A 20,571-nucleotide genomic window follows, 5' to 3' on the forward strand; every position below is an offset into this window, starting at 1 on the left:
AGGGCCAGAAATACTGTGGGTAGTGAAATTAAAAACTGCATGTATTGATACGGTAGGTGGGTGCCTGATGTTAAATCATAAATAGCGTTATCTGTGGCAACGTGTCAGTAACTCAAAACCTGAAGTGTATAAATATAATACTGTGGACCTGATAAATCTACACTTCCTGGCAAAATGTCTCTGGATAAGTGAACTTAAAGCTGGAAAAGTCACTTTATCAGGGCAGCTGTTATGATTTTTGATTTATCCAATTGCTTCATTTTAATCTTCCAGCCAAGACAGACACTGCTTTCAAGGCATTTCTGGATGCGCAGAATCCCCGACGGCAGCACTCCTCCACACTGGAGTCTTACCTCATCAAACCCATCCAGCGGATACTGAAATACCCTCTCCTGCTGAAGGAGCTCTTTGCTCTGACTGATGTAGACAGTGAAGAACATTATCACCTTGATGGTAAGGAGCTAACCTACGTTGCTCTTCCCTGTTTAACCTCTGATCTGGAGGTTAAACCTCTTCCTCTCAGAGGCTTAAAGAAACCTTTTGTCTCTTCCCCTATCTCTCTTATCTGTCTTCTAGTGGCCATAAAAACAATGAACAAAGTTGCCAGCCACATCAATGAAATGCAGAAAATCCATGAAGAATATGGGGCAGTGTTTGACCAACTCATAGCAGAACAAACAGGAGAGAAAAAAGAGGTAACAGATGATCAAATTTAAGAGAAAAAGGCTGTTATTTTGGTGTCTGTAGTCTGAGTGTTAAATTGTATCAAATGTTTACCTTTTGTGCTATGTCATTTAAGTGGATCCTGGTGCAAACAGATAAATCCCAACCCAATTCAAAACCTGCTTTTCCGTGTGTGGTTCAGTGAGTGAGACCAATGTAAAGTAGTAGTGGGTCAATTCATCTTCAGTGTTGGGTGAAAATCCCATCCCAGCCTGCAGCTCACTATTTTGAGGTCCATGTCTTGGCTCTCTTCGTTCCACACCATCTTGCGCCACCGGTCTGAGTGGACTGGCATGCTGAGGCAAGTCTGTACTTACATCTCTACTCGCTCTAAAGAGATGAAAATGTGAGGTGTGGCGTGTGAGAAACTGCTGTTTCTCTTTTGGAAAGTGTGTTAGTGGGCTTGATATATGAGAGCGCTTTGGGCTTTGGTCTAGATGTCTCATATGGCGCGTATGCAAACACATGAAGATCCAGTGTGGCTCAGTCCTGGCCGACCGTCTCGGAAAACCATGGAAGGTGTCTTGAAGTTTCAGACTGAGACCTGGGCTCTCCCTTTAATGATAAAACGTGGGTCCGCAGTCCAGCAGCGCAGTGAAGGAGAGCAGTGGGCAGGAAAGGGGGAATGGACTAAGGTTGAGGGGGACTCAAGGAAGAGATAGAGGCACACTAAAGGGCCGATGGGAGCAGTGATGGGGGTGAAGGCTGGAGAGAGACATGACTGTATGAAGTAATGGTATTGGGGTTTTGGTAATGGTAATGGGGGTTTGCCAACAACCAGGATGAAGAACAAACGTAAGAGGCATTGGGCTACAAGGCAGAGGAGGTCTGGGACAGAGTAGTGTTGAGGAAGCTGGATTGGAGAAGTGGGGAGGGAGGATCCAGGTGGTGGGTAGAGGGCAGAGACTATGGTTGGTGCTGGCAAGCAGCAGTGGAGCGAGCGTGTCAGGACATCTGTTGGGAGAGCAGTTGTGGTTTGGTGTTAATCTGGGAGAAGAGGCAGTAAACGCATATCTAAATATTGTTTTTGTTATCGGGGAGACCTCAGGTTGTTGTGATGATGGTATCCATGTCATCCTTCGGCAAAAGTCAGACGTCACTGAGAGGAGGATGGAGGAATAGGATAGCATGGCCCCTACCTAGACTGGGGATAGTCCTGGATTTGTCACTCTAGGAGACCATAAGTCGAAATTCCATTTGCTGCAATATTAGTAGGCATCTCCCAACAGTTGTTATGAACTCCTTTATTAGTCTGTTTCCAGCAATGTGGTTTCCACAGGTAAGCCTTTGGACGAAATCAAGAGCCATAGCCACTGTGAGGAGGAAGTGCTTTGACCGCTTCACGTGGTGCGGTCTCTAAGCTTCACCCCAAACTGTGTGTGTGATGGGGGCTATGCTTAAATGTTCAAATAAAGTAGAAATAAACTGGTAGGGAGAAAGATGGACAAAGGAACAAAAAATGCAAGGAAAACATCGGGGGTTTGCCTTGACTTCCCACCAAATGATGAGAGCTGGACTCTTGAGTTTGACTTCTCCTAATTTATGCTTACCAATTAAAGATTTACATGCATCTATTGCCAGCTGTCACAGTCTATGTGCACACGCTTGCAGTCATCTGATTAAATATTCCAAAAGTTTGCTTGTGTGTGTGTTTGTTTAAAAATAAAGTTCAAGCAAGTTTTCTTGAACTGAGAATTCAAATAAGCGTTGTTGAACTGATTACATACTGTGTCTTTGTGCATGTGTTTGCGTTGGCAGGTTGCAGACCTTTCGATGGGGGACTTGCTCTTGCATAATACAGTGATATGGCTGAATCCTCCTGCTTCACTGGGGAAATGGAAGAAGGAACCTGAGCTGGCAGCATTTGGTTTGTATCCCAGTAATTTTATTTTGGATGCCTAAAAGACTGCTGACTGTGCCTTAGCAGATATTTGTTGAAGGTAGTTGAGCATGGCCTTCTGCAAGATTGGCTTTAACCCAAAACCATATTTTTCTCTTTGCTATGATTCAAATCTTGTGAAGAATTTGGAGACCGCTGTAATAGTGTGAGAGTTTCTTAAACCTATATCCAAGGCTATGAATTAAGAGCTATATAGAAAGGTATTTGTCTCTGAAAAGATATAGTTTGGTAGTCTGATCGATGCCAAGCAACTCTACTTGACAACCTATAGGATGGGGCTGGGGGCTTGAAGAGGCTTTGCCTTTCTTCTCCATGCCTTTTGCCAGGACTTGTATATCTAAGCTTTAAAAAGTGCTTAAAAGCTAAGCCAGGACTCCCAGTGCGTTGCTTTGGAGTGGTCTGTCTGCCTCCGAGTAGTCTGTCTTGGGTGGCCAAACTACAAATTGAAAACGCTGTTGGCATAAATCTCAAGGTCTTTCCACTACATTGGAGTATGGTCCCTTGGAAAGGTACATGATTGCTTATATTGGCTAAATCATTCTCTCTTACTTTCAGAATTGTATCAAGTAGCTCAGAGTGTGCTAGGTTTCTTTATTTGTTCCAAAACTTCTTTACATGAAATGGGCTTTTTCCTTGTTGTTTCCAGAAAGCAATGCTGGCTAGGAAGCCAATGATTTGTATTCTTGTTTTTGCTTTATACCAAACAGATAACGAATGAAGACTCTTTCAGCTTTGCTCTGGAAGAGCATATAAAAATTAACTGCTTTCCTGTAAGTTGGGAAAGCACCTGGTCATACCCTGAAGCTGAGGGGCCTCAGGAAAGCTGCTAGGAATGTGCAGCAACTCTTAATTACTCTAAAAAGCTTTAAATTGGTTTCATAAAATGTCCAAAATTAAGTGTCCATGCAATTCAATCCTAAAACAAAGGGTGCATTTGAGGCCTGAAGAACAAGATCACAAGGAAAACTGTAGTCTTGAAAGACAAATTCCAGCTGCACGTGGATGGAAAAGAGGGATAGGATTACACCTCTGCCTGCCAGTGGTGCTCACTTTTTTAATTCTGCGTAGACCACTGTCCCACCTGGGAGGGGTTCAAGTTCTGGCCGAGCCCAGCCTCATCTGCTTGACTGGCTGGGTGTAGCTGGATGCTGCTCATTTGTCTGAGGTGAACTTAGACAGGGGGATTAAAGTTTTCTATATTTTTGTATAGAGCAGTTTCTGCTTGAATAGTTGTTCCAATAACTGGTAACTTAAACTCTTAAGTTTCAAGTGACTTTGAAGTAACCTGATTTTGTGTACTAAAGGCGGTTGAGCTTGGCTTTGGGGGGAAGAATATGCAAGAGGGCTGGCAGGTTTACTCCTGCCTTCCCTCCCTGACTCAGGTGAGGGCTGCCTGAGGAGTTGAAAGGTCTGTGTGCTTGGGTGTAGAGGAGACCCGTTCCCAACCTTATTGACTACATGGCTTTTGTTTCTGCCTTTCTCCTCTAGTGTTCAAAACCGCTGTGGTCCTTGTATACAAGGATGGTTCCAAACAGAAGAAGAAACTTGTAAGTTGCTTGGACTGTTTCGGTGGTGCTGTGTGCATTTGTGGTGCTACAGTCAAGATTTGCTTTCCGTAAGGCTGTGATGCTAGAGTGTGCCTTTGCATACGTGATTCTTGTTCTCTGCCGCACAGCAGAGGTTTTGAGTGATGCTGACTGGCCTGCTGTTCAGCCTGGGCGCAGCGCTCTGCAAGCCTTCATTTACTTTATCCTTTGCTCTCTGCTGTTCTAGTCATTCCCATGGCCTGCCACATCCATTCCATGCTGTGGAGTGGACTTCCACGAAACAAGGTGTCACCTTGAACATCTCTCTTGTGTGTGGCTGTTTGAGCCGTGTATATGAATCAAATATGAGAGCTGATGCCTGTCAACTTTCTTAGTGAAACACAATGCTCTTGCTTCAGTTCTGGCTGTTGCATGGCACTGAGCAAGTGCTGACTGCTCTTAGCTAAATTAGGTGTGCCTACAGGATGTATCAGGGGATCCCACTGGAGTTTGGGATTCAAAGTTAAAGTTAAGCTTGACAGTAAATGCATTCCTTGCTACTGTTGTATTGCAGAAAACTTTTTGATTCCCATGTATGGCATAAACCAAAGTGTGATTTGAAACGTTTGTATGGTTGTTTTCTGAAGCCAACTGGCCACAAAATAACTTTGGGGTGACTAAGGCAAAACTTATGCATGCTTGTGAGTGCATGTGCACTTGGAGGTGAGAATGCAGTGTTGGTCTCAAATGACTTTTGAAGGCATTGATACGAGTTGATTGGTGTAATGTTTGTTTTTGTCTAGAATTTAGCAGACCTTCATAGATAGGCACGTTAGCGATGCTGGTTACTAAGGTGTTGTAGTGAGAGAATGGGAATTGCAACAAGCCTCTAGATGGGCGTCCTGAGTGCAAAGCAAAAGGAGGCCTTTGTGTCTGGCTATCCCAGGGTGTCTCATTTCCTATCGGAATTTTGAAATTCTTCCAGGGAGGATCACATAGAGCTTCAATTTATGAAGACTGGGATCCGTTCCGCTTTCGCCACATGATACCCTTAGAAGCGCTGCAGGTTCGAGCGCTGGCAAGTGCAGGTAATGTTCCAGCTTCATGAATTGGTGTTATTATTAAGCTTATTATATTAAATTTCAAAATTTTAAACACTTTGCATAAGTGAAAGTGAAAAGAACATATGAGGTAGCTGTGAAATGTGACATTGCTCTGTGGAATACCTGAAAAGCTGGTGGTGAGGGGGGAAGGTTTCGTATTTTTATGGAACTGAGTGAGTGCATATAAAATACTACTAGATTTTGGTGATTTTTAAGTGTCTGTTGTTTCATTTGTCACTTGCCCACTGCTGCCTTCCAGTCATGAGACCTGGATGGTCTTAAACCATTTTTTCAGGATTATGGAATAAATATGCTAATCGGAGTTAAATATGAGAAACTGTTGTATGAAGTGCTGCTTACTTTTCACTTTAGATGCAGAGACCAATTCTGTATGTGAGATTGTCCATGTTAAATCTGAGTCTGAAGGCAGGCCAGAAAGAACGTTTCATCTTTGCTGTAGGTAAGCGCGTTTCCATATTTTCAGTGGCAGCTATATCTCTGGATCCCAGTTTGCCTTTCCTTTAAGGCAATCTGGGAACAGACAGTAGGGGAGGTGGGGAGAGGGTGTTAAAACCTTACTTCTGGCAGGCAGAATTTTGTAAAATGTTTTGCACCTTTATGGGAATATCCTTATTGCAATTTTCCCTTCACAAATCTACATCCAACTAAACTCCAGCACTGGATCTTTATGTCAGGTAGTTGGTCGTGTGTCCTGTTCAGCTGGTACCTTTCATGCCACCAGGTTCCAACCTCTGCTCTTAGGGCATTGCCCTTTCCTTAAGTAAACCTTGTCCGTCTTTGTTGTGATGGTTGCCCTGATGTGTTTTAGAGTTCAAATCAGACGTGGTACACAAGTTCACCAGGGTCTAACAGAGCTGATACCAAGCCAGTTCCTACCACTAGGTAGCAGAGAACTGCAGGACTTCCGCTTGAGCTGCGTTTACAGGAGACAAACTGACATTTAATTAGCCACCATAGGTCAACTTGATGTTTATTGGACAAAGAGAAGTGCATGGTTGGTATTGGAGGAAAAGGAAGCCTCAAGAGGGGTGAATGGCTAAATGTTTTGTTAATGAACAGTGTATTTGTTTCCTTGGATGTCCGTTGCAATGATTATAGATCTAGCTTTGCTTTGAAAATACTGTATTAAATTGAGTCTTTTCTGGGGGAATTGTGTGCCAGTCAGTTTGCACTGTCTTAAATTGCAGAACTGGTCATTATTTATCTCGTTTACAGCGAGCTTTGAGCAGTCCCCAAGAGATAACTCTGCCCTTTGTGTTCTTGCCTATTTTTCAGTTCACCAGAACACAGGAAGGACTTTCTGAAGGCAGTGCACTCGATTCTGCGGGATAAACACAGAAGACAGCTTCTTAAAACCGAAAGCTTGCCCTCATCCCAGCAATATGTTCCTTTTGGTGGAAAAAGATTGTGTGCTCTAAAAGGTGCAAGGCCAGCCATGAACAGGGCAGGTACTGTAGGGCTACAGACTTTCAAGATCCCAGTAACCCCAGCACCGTTGTAGGACATGTGGTGGTGTCTGTTACTTGTATATTAGGATTAGCGTTCTCTCCTGTGTATGTAAAAAAAACTTGCTGGTTTTCCGTGCTTCACCTCCTTGAGAGCCTTAAATTGCCTCTATTTACCTTGCTTTGCACTCAAGGCTCAGCTTCAGAGTGGTCCTTCTGGTGTGGAAGGAAGAAATGGGATTCCTGTCAATACCGATTGGCTGTGCACTTTAATCTGGAAATGGGTTTCAGCGGAACAAAGCAGAAGCCCGCTGCATATTTCTTAGAAGCATGTACAGAATCTTGAGCTAACCTTAGCACTTTTAAACTAAAATGCACAAGAAAAATCAGCTCCCCCGAGTGAGTGGCTTGGTTTGAAGAGATAGCTTTGTTTGTCCTCCATTTTAGCCTTTTCAGCGCTATTGCTAAAGGGCACGTGCTTCTACTCACGTTTTGAGAAGCACGCACTTGATACTACTATTTTTGTTAACGGCCTGTCCTAAACCATGGATTTTCCTTTTCAGTTGACTTCAGGCAAAAGCAATGAGAAAATCCCAGGGAAAAGCAGGTTTTCATTTTCAGAACACTAGATGATGGAGGGAAGAAACATTTGCTTCCAACTTGAAAAGTACATGGCACCGCTGCGTGTTTTGTTCTGGTCTGTTGTTTATTTTTTTTTTTTTTCTGCTCATTAGATCCAGCAATGTAGACAACCAGGCTTTCTGTTCCTCTTCTGTAATGGGCAGGCCAGACCAATAACATTCGCAGCATGGCTTCTCACTCGGGGTGTTGCTAGCCATCTGCCTCAGAGGCGCTTAAAATTGTAAGGAAGAGTCAAAGGAGGGCCAAAATGCAACTGTTCTACCACCGTGCTGCTTCAGTCAGCCTGTGGGGCTGCTCTGCTGTAGAGGCCAAACCTTTTTTCAGTTTGGCTCGTTGGTGCACTTGCATGATGAATTCTGCAGGGATTAAAGTCCCCTCTTAGAGTCCAGGCCTCTCACCACAGTTAAACTTTGCAACTGCTGAGCTGTTGTACTTAATGCATGTTTTGAGGCTCAGGGATATTAAAATGCAACCCTGCCCCCAAGCTAGAGTCTAATAAATACATCCTGAAAGTGCTAAGGTGCTGTTCAGTGGAGGGGGAGAAATGAGAACCTCGGAGTTCACCTGCTTGCCATGGAGCTACGTGTGTGTGTGCGCGTAAAGCGCCGGAATGCCTGCAGGTCCTTCAGCTGCAGGATTCGTCCCCTGCACTGCCTCACAAGCCTCTTACGAAGATGTTCCAACACAGAAGATGTGAATTTGCTAATTGGGCCAGTTGCAAAAGCTAGTAGACCAGCTGATGCTGAGTAAGGAACTTCTGAAAGTTTTTCTGGTTTGGGGTTTTTCTTCTGTTTTTTTCCTTCCCCCAGTAGGGAGGGAGCGGGGAAGGGAGCAGCAGAACCTGGAGAGGGAACTTACTTGCCCATAAATAACGCAACAATTGCAGCATCTTCTGCACCAAGGTAGCTACTTGGAAACCTGTAGTGTTGCTCTTACCCGAGACAAAGCAATTTCCCGTACCGAGGCGTAAGGTTAGTAGGTTTTTGCGGTGTGCTGACAGCGGGGCACTGCGTGTGAGAAGCTGAGCTGAACAGAGGCACTTTGTGCTGGCTGGCTGCCTGCCTACCGCTTAGGAGGAACAGTAATTGTGGGCCATTATCCCAGCTGTGGATCTGAGTAGCAGAAACTCCTTTTTTCAGCTGGAGAGAGACCTGTGCTGAGGAGCTGAGTGAAGTGTGACTTGCCCGCAGGGAGGATGCCGAATGACTAGGTCATTCGTGGGAGTCTGCCCGCTTCGTGCCTAGCGGTGCTTAAAATAAAGGGCCCCTGGAAGACTTAACTTTTCAAAGAGAGTTGTACCGTGTGTAAAAAGCCTGTGGGGTTTTATCTTTGTGTGTGCGCAGTGTCAGCCCCAAGCAAGTCTCTTGGGAGGAGGAGGCGGCGGCTGGCCCGAAACAGGTTTACCATTGACTCAGATGCCGTCTACACGAGCAGCCCTGAAAAAGAGCCCCAGCAGCCCACGCACAGTGGGGACACTGACCGCTGGGTAGAGGAACAGTTTGACCTTGCTCAGTATGAGGAGCAGGAGGACATCAAGGAAACGGACATCCTCAGCGATGACGATGAGTACTGCGAGGCCATGAGAGGTGCCGTGGCCGACCGAGACCTTCGGGAGCGGCTGCAGGCGGCCTCCATCACGAGCAGCCAGCCCTGCCGGGAACACCGCCCGCGCCCGGCCATGGACACGCACGCCTCCAGGATGACCCAGCTGAAGAAGCAGGCGGCCTTGTCCGGCATCAACGGTGACGTGGAGGGCCACGGCGAGGAGGTCATCTGGGTTAGGCGTGAAGACTTTGTCCCCAGCAGGAAACTGAACACGGAGCTCTAAAGCGGTCCTCTTCCCCGCCTGGATGCGTAGGTCTCCCCGTCCCACCCTCCATCCCTTCCTCCCTCCCGCCCCCGCACACCGCGGAGAGCTGATCCCCATAGATTGCACACTTGCACACACCATTTCGGCAGCTGAATTGGTCCAAAGCCATGCGGCCACACTTTAGGCAACTGTAAAACGCTCAAAACCTGGAACGGAATAAGCTTAAGGTCCTGTCTTACGTTACCAAGGGCTTTCACACTATTTTATTTATTCTAAAATAATCAGGGGCTGAAATTAAGTATGGGGAGAATATCATCACTGGAAAACAAATTACTCTGGATGTCTTAACCTGCGTGCGGTGAACTAGCTTAAACAATAGCACAACGAACAGAGGGTTTTATAGCCGTAAAACATCAGTCGTAGGTTCATCTCCTTAACGAGGAAACTGCCTTTTTAACGTGTACAGTTGCAGCATTCTTATTCTTTTCCCTCTTTAAATGTAAGAGAATATACATGTATTTTAGGAATGTGTGAGGAAAGGTTTGGGATTTATGTTGTGTTAAGTCCTCTTGGTCTGTGGCTGGTCTAATTTAATGTCAATGTTGGAAGCTCTAGTTTTACATAATATTGTAAAGATGCCAAACTCTCTTAAAAGAGATCCAAATTTAACACTTGAAGAAATATTTTTTTGTATTTTACCTGAGATGCAGGGGCACAAAGGGATAAGAGTTTTACAGCGTTAGTGTAGCTCCACGTCTAGGATACAAGGCTAGCTTTTTGCAGAGGGTTAGGAATGGTGGTTTTATATTAAAATATGAACTGGAAACTCTTATTTAGGTATAACTTTCTTCAGGAAAAGGATTATTGTATATGTTTGAGACTGGAGTTTAGTTAGATAATAAAAAGAATAAGATAAAATGACATGACTGAATTGTAGTGGACCAAACCGATCCGTGGTGTGACCTCACTGGAGCCGGTGTAGCAACATCACAGATCCGTTTGGTCCACTCTCTGGCAGAGTTTGGGCTTAGGGGACAGGGAATTCATGGCCAAAAAACTGACCTCATCCACTCTCCTACTGTGGGTGAAACTAGTGTATTTTAATTCCTTTATAAAAGCTTTTCCACTGCAATAGAGTATGAACAAGTTCTACACAAGCAAACCTCTTTAACATTTTAAATCTTTTATTTAAACATCTAAAACAGGGTAAAATGTGACTAAAATCTTGTGGTTTTTAAGTAGACTTCCAAATACGAAACACAAAATAGCACTTTTTTTTTTTTTAAGATTTATATAGCTTTTCCCATTTCAGTTTCACCTATAGGAAGAAAAGGAAGAATATATGAAATTTTCTTTTTTGTTGTTGGTATCTATTGATGTTTGACACATTAGTAGGTACTTTGAAAACCTGAAATTTTATAATAGCTTTAGGATTATATTTTATAAAATCCACTCTGACTATATTTTAAAACATAACAAAAATTATTCCCCCCAAAAATCCATCACTGTCTTTGTGTCCCAGCTAGCATTCTCCCCTTGCCCCCCCCTCCTCTTTCTGGTTTCTGGTGCACTATACTTGAGCTTATGAAAGCTTTCTCTATTAACTTTTTGCTATCTTCTGATTTCTTTTCGTAAAAGCTTTAGAAAGGTTTCTATACCCTTTGTATTATCACGTCATTGTTTTATATCATCTACCTGTCAGTTGTGTCCCAGCGTATTAGAGAAGCGGAGGTTTTAGCTGTCCTATGCTGTACCCAGCGGAATACAGTCAGCGCTGAAATACTGGAAGGCTGGTACTGGGAAGGTACCGTTGTTCTTGTACATAACGTCATGACATGTCTATGTCAAAGGTTCTTATATATTTCTTTTATAAGCTGAAAGAAGGTCTATTTTTATGTTTTTAGTTCTATGAATGGAACGTTGTAAATGCCTGTCAGAAATAAAATACTGGAAAAAAAATACACGAGAGTGGTGTGTGTGCGTGGGTGCTCTGGGCCAGGTGTCTCTCTCAGTAGAGGCAAGCAAGGAAGCAAGTCCTACAGTAGCCGAAGTTGTTGGGATCGCTCCCCTGGCTTTAATAACCTGTAGGGAGTCTCTTTAATAGTAAGGTTTCCACCCTTAGCCTGTCTTGGCTCTGCTTTTTTGGTGGGGTTTGGTGGGGTAATGGCTCCTTTGGCCAGCATGTTCTGAGGTTCAGCCTGTCCCACCTGAAAGGCTGGGGCAAGCTTGTTGGCCTCCCTTCTCTCCTATTGAAACCTCACTTTTATTTACTTATTTCCCCCATGGAAGGTCCACTCCTGGAGCCTTCCTTCTTAGAGGATGGAAAACGAGACAGGCAGGAGATCAAATGCCAGATGCAAGTATTTGGCCACAGTGTGCCTATTTGACATGCACCTTGTCACAAATTGAAGCTTCCCTTTAGCGGGACTGCTAGCTTTAAAATGGCACGGTCAGGTCTGTAACTAGCAAAAGTGTTCCTCACGTCAGTGAAACCTCTACTGAGAAATGGGTGCAAAGCCTGCTAATGCGTGCGTGTGTGCTCTGCAGAGGATAAACGTGAACAAGTATGAACTGTTTTTAAATGCCACAGCCTTTCTTTGGCTGGGTTCACGTGTTTGTCTCCCCCACAGTTTAGTTTTACCAGCTACTGCAATGTTTCCAACAACGGACTCCAGCTTTCAGATTATATACAAAGCTGCTTAAAGAGCATCATGCCTTGTGTTAAAAATTCATATTATGTGGCTCACTTATCACATACCAAGCCTTACACAGAAGGTATAGGTGGAAAGTGTAATGCTATGGAGTAGTTCTTGTATTCTCATCTACTAGTCTGTAGTTTAGGAAAGAGCCCTTGGGTAAGGCTCAGCTCATATTTTGCAGAAGTGAGAGTTGAGATTTTCCTTGTTACGTCCATAACTAGTCATGCCTGTTTCTTTTCCTGTGCTGCTCACAAGGAACCTTAAGTGCGTATTTTTAAAGAGAGAGGAAAGAAGTAGCAAATTCCAGAAGAATTCTAATTATGTTGGAAGAGCTCTCCGGTCTTGCCATGGCTGGTTGTTTGGCCAAACCCCCTGCCTTTGGGGTGATGAATTTTAGTCCAAATGTGAGGAGCGTGCTGTGGGTTGGTGTTTTGTGCAGCCTGGGCAGGAGCTTCCCTGGCCCGTGGGTGAGACCCTGACTCCCACCACTTCTCTTCAGGGGCACTAGGACGAGCGATGTACAGGCAGTTGGGTTACGTGCGTGAATTCTGGCAGATTGTCCCTAAAAGTTGGGCTGGTGGACACTGGGGAACTGGTTTATCAGAAAACAAGATGTTATTGCCAGAGCTGTGAGAAGAGCCTTGCACAGCCCCTTGATCTCGCCTGCAGTAGAACAGCAGCGGTCTTTTGTGCAGAGGAACAAGGCGCTCTGTAGCACTGAGGTTTGGGAAGTGCTTTTCTTAACTCTAGTTTTACCAGTCAGTTGGCTTTTATCGTCTTCTCCAGCAGAGCTGCTTTCCTCGCACCAGCTTCAGGACAACACAGGAAACACTTTGTTTGGGAGGCTATTGTCTCTGCAAATAACACGTCAAGAATGTGACCCCGCTCCCTGCCTGCGGCTATTTTAAATGTGGCCAGATAATCGTGGAGGCAGCGAACAGTGCTTCCCACAGCTCACGTTCCCACTCCCGGTGTCTTTGGCTACTTGCTTTCCTTTCCTTTTAATTTTATTCTCAGCAGTTGCTGAGGTACTTCTGCTTGAGCACTAGGCTTTTGTTTTTTAAGCCTTTCCATTGCAAGTCCTGCCATGCATGTTGATGGAAGACTGTCAGCGTGTCGGTATTACTGAATGAATCCAATCCAATATTACTGAATTAATCCAAGCATTTTGGGAGCTTGCTGCGGCTCTGCCTTATTCTGCAGGGAAGTGAGGGGAAAGAAAGCCTTTGAAAAATGGCTTCCTCTTCTTTTCTCTTTTCCTTCGGCCACATCCTGTTAATAATACATAGGAGCTCTGCGCTGTATGCGGGCATGAGCTTGAGTAGGTTTTTGCAATAATGAAATCTTGTAGCAGCCTTAGGGCCTGGGTAAATTGTTCCCATTTTAAGCCTGACAAACGGAGGCAGGTGAGGGAGTACACACAAGGTCATGCAGCAAGCCTGGGGTAGCGGTGCAAGGCTTGCAAAAGGCCCTTTAGCCATTAGTCTGGACAATGTTTCCTTTTCGTTAATGGAAAAGAGTAATTAGCTGTAGTAAGGAATCGTTTCTCATGGCAGGGTAATAAAGTGATCAGAAAAGTCACACAGCCTGCCTGGGCAGCAGGGATTTTGTCGTGGTTTAGCCACCGCCAGCAACTAGCACCACGCAGCCGCTCACTCACTCTCCCCAGATGGAATCGGGGAGAGCGTCGGAAAAATAAAAGTGAGAAAAAACTCACGGGTTGAGACAAAGACGGTTTAATAGGTAGAGCAAAAGCTGCACACACAAGCAAAGCAAGGGATTCATTCACTGCTTCCCATGGGCAGGCAGGTGTTCAGCCATCTCCAGGAAAGCAGGGCTCCAGCACGCATAACGGTTACTTGGGAAGACAAACGCCGTCACTCTGAACGTCCCCCCCTTCCTTCTTCTTCCCCAGCTTTATATACTGAGCATGACGTCACATGGCATGGAATATCCCTTTGGTCGGTTGGGGTCAGCTGTCTCGGCTGTGTCTCATCCCAACTTCTTATGCCCACCCCCAGTCCACTCACTGGTGGGGCGGTGTGAGGAGCCTAAAAAGCTTTGACTGATTACCAACAACCAAAACCATCAGTGCGGTATCAACGCTGCTCTCATCCCAAATCCAAAACATAGCCCCGCACCAGCAAGAAAGTTAACTCCGTCCCAGCTGAAACGATGACCAATTTGTTTGTCCATTATGTACAGCTCTGGTGTCAAGTTTGCTTTCTCCTTTCAATTCTGTGCTTCCAATCAATTTAATAAGAGGCGGAGGGATGATGGTGGGCCAGGGAATAATTGTAACCAATGAAGTATTTTCCATGTGACCTTCAAAATAAAGCCAGGGTTTCTGTGGCTGTTCCCCTCCACGCACTGATGTTACAGGTGATGCTGACTGCACACAGCCTCAGGGGAACATGCCTTGGTGTGCCCGGAAAGAGAACAGCTTGCGTAGGCTCCGTCCCCGGGGATTTCAGGAACCATGTGGAGAAAGCCCTGAGCAGCCTGGTCTGATACCAGAGCTGGCCCTGCTTGGGGCAGGAGGTTGGACCGGAGACCCTACTGAGGGGCCTTCCCACCTGCATTATCCTGTGATGCTGTGACTCCTCCGCCGTACCCTTCCATACCTGCTCACACAGGATGAGCCTCAGTTTGTTTGTTGGGGTTTTTTCCAGTCAGGAACAAACTGCAAAACGTATTTTAAATTTTCTATCAAAAGATGAAAATGCTGCGATGAAACCAAACAGACAGACTCCCGGGAGATAAAGCTTTGTGGCAATCTTCCATAGGAAATGGCAGGAACACAGATTTACTGTGGGGGTGGGACAACTGAAGAGACCGCAAGTCACCTTCTCCTGAGCCTCTCAGCCCCAGTGAGAAGTGTTCGGTGCAGATGTAGATCTATTTCCTGGGATGCCCCAGGTCTACTACACACAGTAAATGGCAGAAGTGCCTGTTTGAAGTGCCTTGGGGTCCTTGCTGCAAAAACATCACTGGACTTTTATCCAAACTGTGCTTGGGTGTATGAAATCATGTTTTCTCCTGGTTGAAGCAAAATATTTGAAATGAGAAAATCTCTCCTTAACCCCCTGTTCTGGCACATCAGAGTTAAAGGTACTACTCCCTCTCCAGTCCAGTAGGTGTTTGAGGTCAGCATCCTGCTCAGGATGCAGCTATTCTGGAGGAGGGATCTCCTGGGGAAGGTTGACTGCAAGGGGCAATGGAGGGTAGGGTATGCCTTAGGGCTCGCCTACAGACGCGCCCTGTGTCCTGCCTCAAACAGCACCCATAGCGTGTTGTCTAGGGAAGAATAATAGAGCAAACATTTGTGAGAGTTTGACCCCTACGCTCCCCACTCCTAAACACAGGCACATAGTGCTGTTTCATGGCGCAGTATCTTAAGGCACTTCAGAAGATCCCAAGGTCAATTCAGCTGCCCACATAGAGTCAGTAGTAACGCTTATGGCATCTAAGAGGTCCAAGACATCTCTCTGCGTGGGGGTGCTGGGGGACACAGGTGCCTCAGGTGAGCTATGCGCTTCTGGAGGGGCAGCTGGAGGATGGTGGGTAATCCTGGGCCAGCTCAGGTGGCATTAAAGGCAACTGAATCCCACCCTGGGGGTTTAGTTACTCTCCAATGACTTCTGCTCCAGGGGGCTGCCCAGTGTGACCTTGAATCCAGATAAGCTTTTTGCATCCAGACATCCTTCGGCAAGGAGTTTTAGAGGTCTGGTACCCAGGCACGGATGTGCCACCTTTTTTTGGTCATTCTGAATTTTGATCCCACTAGTTTCATTTGACATCCACCAGCTTTTTACACGGGAGGAAACTGTGATGAGTCAGTCTCTACTAACTTTCTCCACATCACCCATAACTTTAGAAAACTTTGTCATATTTCTCATTGGTCAGCTTTTTTTTCCAGACCGAGCCCTTTCTGGTACTCAATGAGCCGTTAATCTGGCTCATTGATGCCACGGGAGTTTTTCCCCCCCAGAAGACAATAAAAAGTATGAAGGCATGACAGTGAAAGGAAGTAGAAATTAAACGTCTTGAATATGTTGCCAGCAAGTCTCACAGGGATTCTTAGAGCGGTTAAATTTTGCAGAGCTCCATGTCTGCCTAGGGGATGACAATAAAAGGCACAGAAAGGAAATGGTATCAAAATAGGGTATGGTATATGCAGCAGTTCCTACAGCAGTGGCAAGTTAATGTTTGCTACGTAAGGTAGGATTATATTCAGCTTGTAATACTACCAGATCAATCCAAAACCTTCAGGAAGTCAGTGAAGTGGTGAAATCAAGAAAGAGAGTTGGTCTATGAAGCAGAAGGCAGCACACAACCACAAGAGCGCGCGCACACACACACACACAAGCAGTGACAAGTGGCTTGTGCGTGCCAGCTCGCCGCGCGCCTCACCGCACCGCCTCTGAAATCCTTCCCGCTCCTTTGGGCTTAAGAACTCTGTGCTGCCGTGAGCCAACCGTCTCTGCATGAAACGGAGGAAGGCAGGGGGAAGCTTCCTCCTGCAGCTCCTCCTGCAAGGCTGAGCGCGGTTTGGAGAGGCGAATACCGATGCCGTTTTCGCGTGCGCTCTCTGGCTGCGTGCCAGATCCCTATGTCACATCTATGCAATTAGCTGATGACCCGTGCGCAATCACACGTTGTTACAACAGCCAAGTAAATCTGCTCGTGGGGAAAAATTGTTTGAAATTAAACAGGTAACCTGAGGAAATGAGAAATAATTAGAAATAGCACATTAAAAAAAAAGAGGGAGCAAGAGGGCCTGAAATTAATTAATGTTGCAGGAACCAGATCAAAGCCAGAAACTGAGATTCATAAAGCTGCAGAGAGGCGTGAATAGAATATTAAGTATGTGCTGTACTCTCCATGAAAGGAGAGCAGGCTCCGAATCAACACCTGGGGTGCTGGGAATGTGGCAAGGAAAAAGCCAAGCTCTCCTCCATGCCCAAGGGCCAAGCGCTGGACGAAGCTTTGAACTCACTGTGCCTACAAGAAATGCTCAAGGTGCCATCTTGCACCAGATGCTCTCCCGCTTCTTAGGCCCCTAAGGCTCCCCCATGTTCATTCAGAGGGTAGCACATGGCCACAGGAGCATTTTGCTCGTAGCCACAGCGTTGGGATCTCCACAGCACAGACACAGGCTCTTCTGCATCAGCTGGCTTCATAGAATCATAGAATGGTTCAGGTTGGAAGGGACCTTAAAGATGATCTAGTTCCAACCCCCCTGCCATGGGCAGGGACACCTCCCACTAGACCAGGTCCCTCAAAGCCCATCCAGCCTGGCCTTGAACACCTCCAGGGATGGGGCAGCCACAGCTTCCCTGGGAAACCTGTTCCAGTGCCTCACCACCCTCACAGGAAAGAATTTCTTCCTAATATCTAATCTAAATCTACCCTCTGTCAGGTTAAAACTCTTTCCCTTTGTCCTGTTGCTACACTCCCTGATCAAGAATCCCTCCCCATCCTTCCTGCAGCCCCCTTCAGGTACTGTAAGGCCGCTATAGGGTCTCCTCGGAGCCTTCTCTTCTCCAGGCTGAACAGCCCCAGCTCTCTCAGCCTGTCCTCGCAGCAGAGGTGCTCCAGCCCTCTGATCATCTTTGTGGCCTCCTCTGGACCCGCTCCAACAGGTCCATGTCCTTCTTATGTTGGGGATCCCAGAGCTGGACGCAGTGCTCCTGTGTCTCTGCCCTCCGGGCAGCGCAGCACGGCTGGTGGCCAGGGGCTGGGCTCCTCAGGCTCTCCGGGAAAGAGCAGAGGCCGAAGAGGTGTTTCTGGAGACGGTGCCAACGGCGATAGCCCGCCCAGCGGTGTCCCAGGGTAAAAACTCCTGGCCACCTTCTGCTGCCAAAAATCCCCGGGGCTGCCCCGGGAAGGGCCGCTCGGCTGGTGGTGACCACGCAGAGGCACAAACCGGCGACGAGCCCGGCGGCTTTTCTGTGGGGGAGCGGGGCCGGGGTCGGGGGCAGAGGGCAGAGGAGGACACTGATCTGCAACACAGCCCTCCTCCTCCTCCTCCTCCTCTTCCTCGTCCTCTCGGGAGGGACGTGCCGCCGGGGGCTCCTTTCCACGCCGCGGCCAGCGGGGGTCACTCTTCCCCCGCAAATAGCGCGGCGCCCGGCCGGCCTTGGCGATCCGGCTCGGTTAAAAGCCGGGGGATTTCCGCTTTAATAAAATTAATAACGAGGGAAAAAAAAAAAATAATAAAAAAAAAAGGAATTAAAGGCACTCCTGCTCCGGCGGCGGTCGAGCACCGTCCTCTTTGCTGGCCTTACGCAAGGCATCCCGCGCGGTTGCGGGGCTGCCGTCGGCCTGCAGCTGGGTTTTACGTCATTCCGTCAGAGAAAGTAATTTCCAGGGATAGAGTCAGATTCACTTCTTCTCAGCGGAGATTAAACCCCTTTAATTAACTCCTCAAGGGGCATTAGAGAGTTCAGTATCTTTGTGGTTGTTCAAGTGCTAATAATGCTGGGACCGATGCTGCGGATCAGCGGGCATCTCCTCCGACGAAGGAGGGCAGATTCTCCCTGAATCGTGCCTGGTATTTTGTCCTAGCTCTCCAAAGGGACCGAAGGATCCCACCGAGGATTTAGGAAGGAGAGGAGGGATGGGGATAACACCTCCTATTGCTACACCTCCTTTTGCTTGTGCAAAAGGTAATAGTGTGTAGATGGTCAGCTGCCCGGCATTGTCGTGAGGCCTCTGTCAGTCCTTTGGATGACAGGCAAATTTTGCAGAAAGGAGAAACAGAATTTGTACCCTTAAATCTTGAAGGTGGCACGAACGTCCCATCTCCCCGGTTGCTTTTGCAGGATCTGCAAGGCAGTGTGGGAGCCAGCAGCCATTTGCCAAGACCATTTACAGATTTGTACGGAGAGTCTTCCTCGCACGCCCTGGCTGGGCAGTGCCTGGGTAGGCCGAGGCAAGAGCCTAGCATCACTGAAGTTTGCTTTGAGATCTGCTGCAATGTGCTTAAAAATGGTAAGTGAAGAGCGTTCAAGAGTTTTCCATGATACCAGGGAGTTTTGGGAAAAGCCCTGCTGTTGGAGGATGCAGAGTGATGTGGACACACGCTTTGGTAGAAATGCAGTGCAGAAGAATGTACTCCATCCTCTCCCACAACTTCCTAATACAGCATTAAAGAAAGCCCTTTAGATCTCCATCAAGAAACTAAAAGACTGAACTAGAGGAAGAGTATCGTCTTTCTTCGAGGTCACTGCAATGGCAGGCTATTGAATTATACGCAGGAATAGTATAGAAAAAGAAGACGAAGACTGCAAAAAAGCCACTAGCTTAAAAAGATAAGAAAATCCAATCCTCTGCCCCCTTAAAACTTCACGAAGCATGAGAAAATGAGCACTTGTTAATGAAATGATTTTTAAATGACCCTTCTTCTCTGTCTCCCATTTAAAAAGTAAAGAAAGAGCTGTTGTTTAAAGTAAAACAAAGCGGAGAGTGCTGGGATAAAAATTACACATTTGCACAGCAAGGGCATTTTGAAAACAGTCTGGGAAGATTCACCCCAGCGTGGTACAGACAAGTTGGAGCTGTGGGGCTCAGCGAGCTGCATTTCCCCAGGGAGCCACGAGAGCTGTTTTCAAGGCGATGCAGGGAAAGGCCCCTAGCAGCGAGCTGCGATTGGCATTATTTCTGTAGATGGCCCCAGAAGACGTTTCAGAATGTTGTGCCAAAAACAGGAGTTGGAAGGTCATAACACCAGTGTGGAGACTTAAGATCAGGGGTGGGAGGGGGGGCAGTGAAACAATGTCTCTCTGAGGAGAGAAATGAAGAGAGAATTTCAGGAAAAAGGAAACAACGTAATGCAATCTACAATCCCAGTTACTTACCCGGAGGACTTTTTTACCTAGGGCGCTAAGGCTTGAACCTGCAGAGCGCTGCCCTGATCCACAGTGAGGTCTGTGGGGCAGCGCGGACAAACCCCCCCATAGAGCGCTGGCAAGGGGGCTCACCTTCTCCAGAGGGGCTTTCCATTTTTCTGCTTGCTGTGGCAGGTTCTCACAGTCACGCGTTTTAACCCTGCATTAGGCTGAGGTCTGCAGCACAGGGCGAGACCTCTGCTTGCTCTGATGTTGAAAATCCACAGGGACGCTGCTGCTTTCACCTGGTTGGTTTTGCGGCTGGGCTCTAAACAGATAACATGTTGTGGTACCAGCTGGGTAACACTTCCCTTCCTCTACACCTATATCTGCTTTCTAACACTGTGCACCCTTTAAAATGCTGCCTTATGGCTCTACACTAATAAACTAACACAAAATATACAGCAGCAGTAGGCAAAGGGTGTGCTTAGCATGAATCAAAGGAAGTAAGACTTTGCAAAACTATTATCCCAAGCACTTTGTCAGTCCACAAAGATGTCCCATCCCTGGAGAGACTACTACTGGGGAATGAGGAAGAAACTTGCAGGATAATAAAACTTTGATCCCAAACGTGCACAAGTTTAGAGTAGTATCATGACATAGACAAGTAATCCCCACAGCCGTGTTTAAGAAACTGCAGCATCAACGCTGACTGATCTCTGACTGGTCCTACCACTTGCCAAACATTCTCCCTGTTATCGTTAAATGAAGTTACACCTGGAGTGGCAAAACAGATCTGTTTGTGGGAAGCATAGTGTATCGATTAAGCTTTCTCTTGGATTCTTGCTCTCTGGTCCTGAAAACAATATC

General features: G+C 46.6%; 1 protein-coding gene across 13 annotated transcripts in view; it reads left to right on the plus strand.

Annotated features, from left to right (window-relative positions):
* The window catches only part of TIAM1 (TIAM Rac1 associated GEF 1), a 192,342-nt gene extending 181,224 nt beyond the window's left edge, over positions 1-11,118 (plus strand). For 12 of the 13 annotated variants that reach the window (XM_063346803.1, XM_063346817.1, XM_063346809.1 and 9 more), the window contains 8 exons: positions 274-453; positions 577-695; positions 2,482-2,590; positions 4,112-4,170; positions 5,135-5,237; positions 5,625-5,712; positions 6,549-6,721; positions 8,704-11,118. In XM_063346803.1, the coding sequence (XP_063202873.1) occupies positions 274-453; positions 577-695; positions 2,482-2,590; positions 4,112-4,170; positions 5,135-5,237; positions 5,625-5,712; positions 6,549-6,721; positions 8,704-9,188 (1,316 nt within the window). In that variant the 3' untranslated portion in view covers positions 9,189-11,118. Of the gene's footprint in view, positions 1-273; positions 454-576; positions 696-2,481; positions 2,591-4,111; positions 4,171-5,134; positions 5,238-5,624; positions 5,713-6,548; positions 8,107-8,703 lie in introns of all 13 variants that reach the window. The other variant, XR_010072596.1, reaches the window with a different exon arrangement.
* Positions 11,119-20,571: the final 9,453 nt, after the last annotated feature.

Source organism: Chroicocephalus ridibundus, chromosome 1 (assembly GCF_963924245.1).
Source record: "Chroicocephalus ridibundus chromosome 1, bChrRid1.1, whole genome shotgun sequence".
Lineage (NCBI taxonomy): Eukaryota > Metazoa > Chordata > Aves > Charadriiformes > Laridae > Chroicocephalus > Chroicocephalus ridibundus.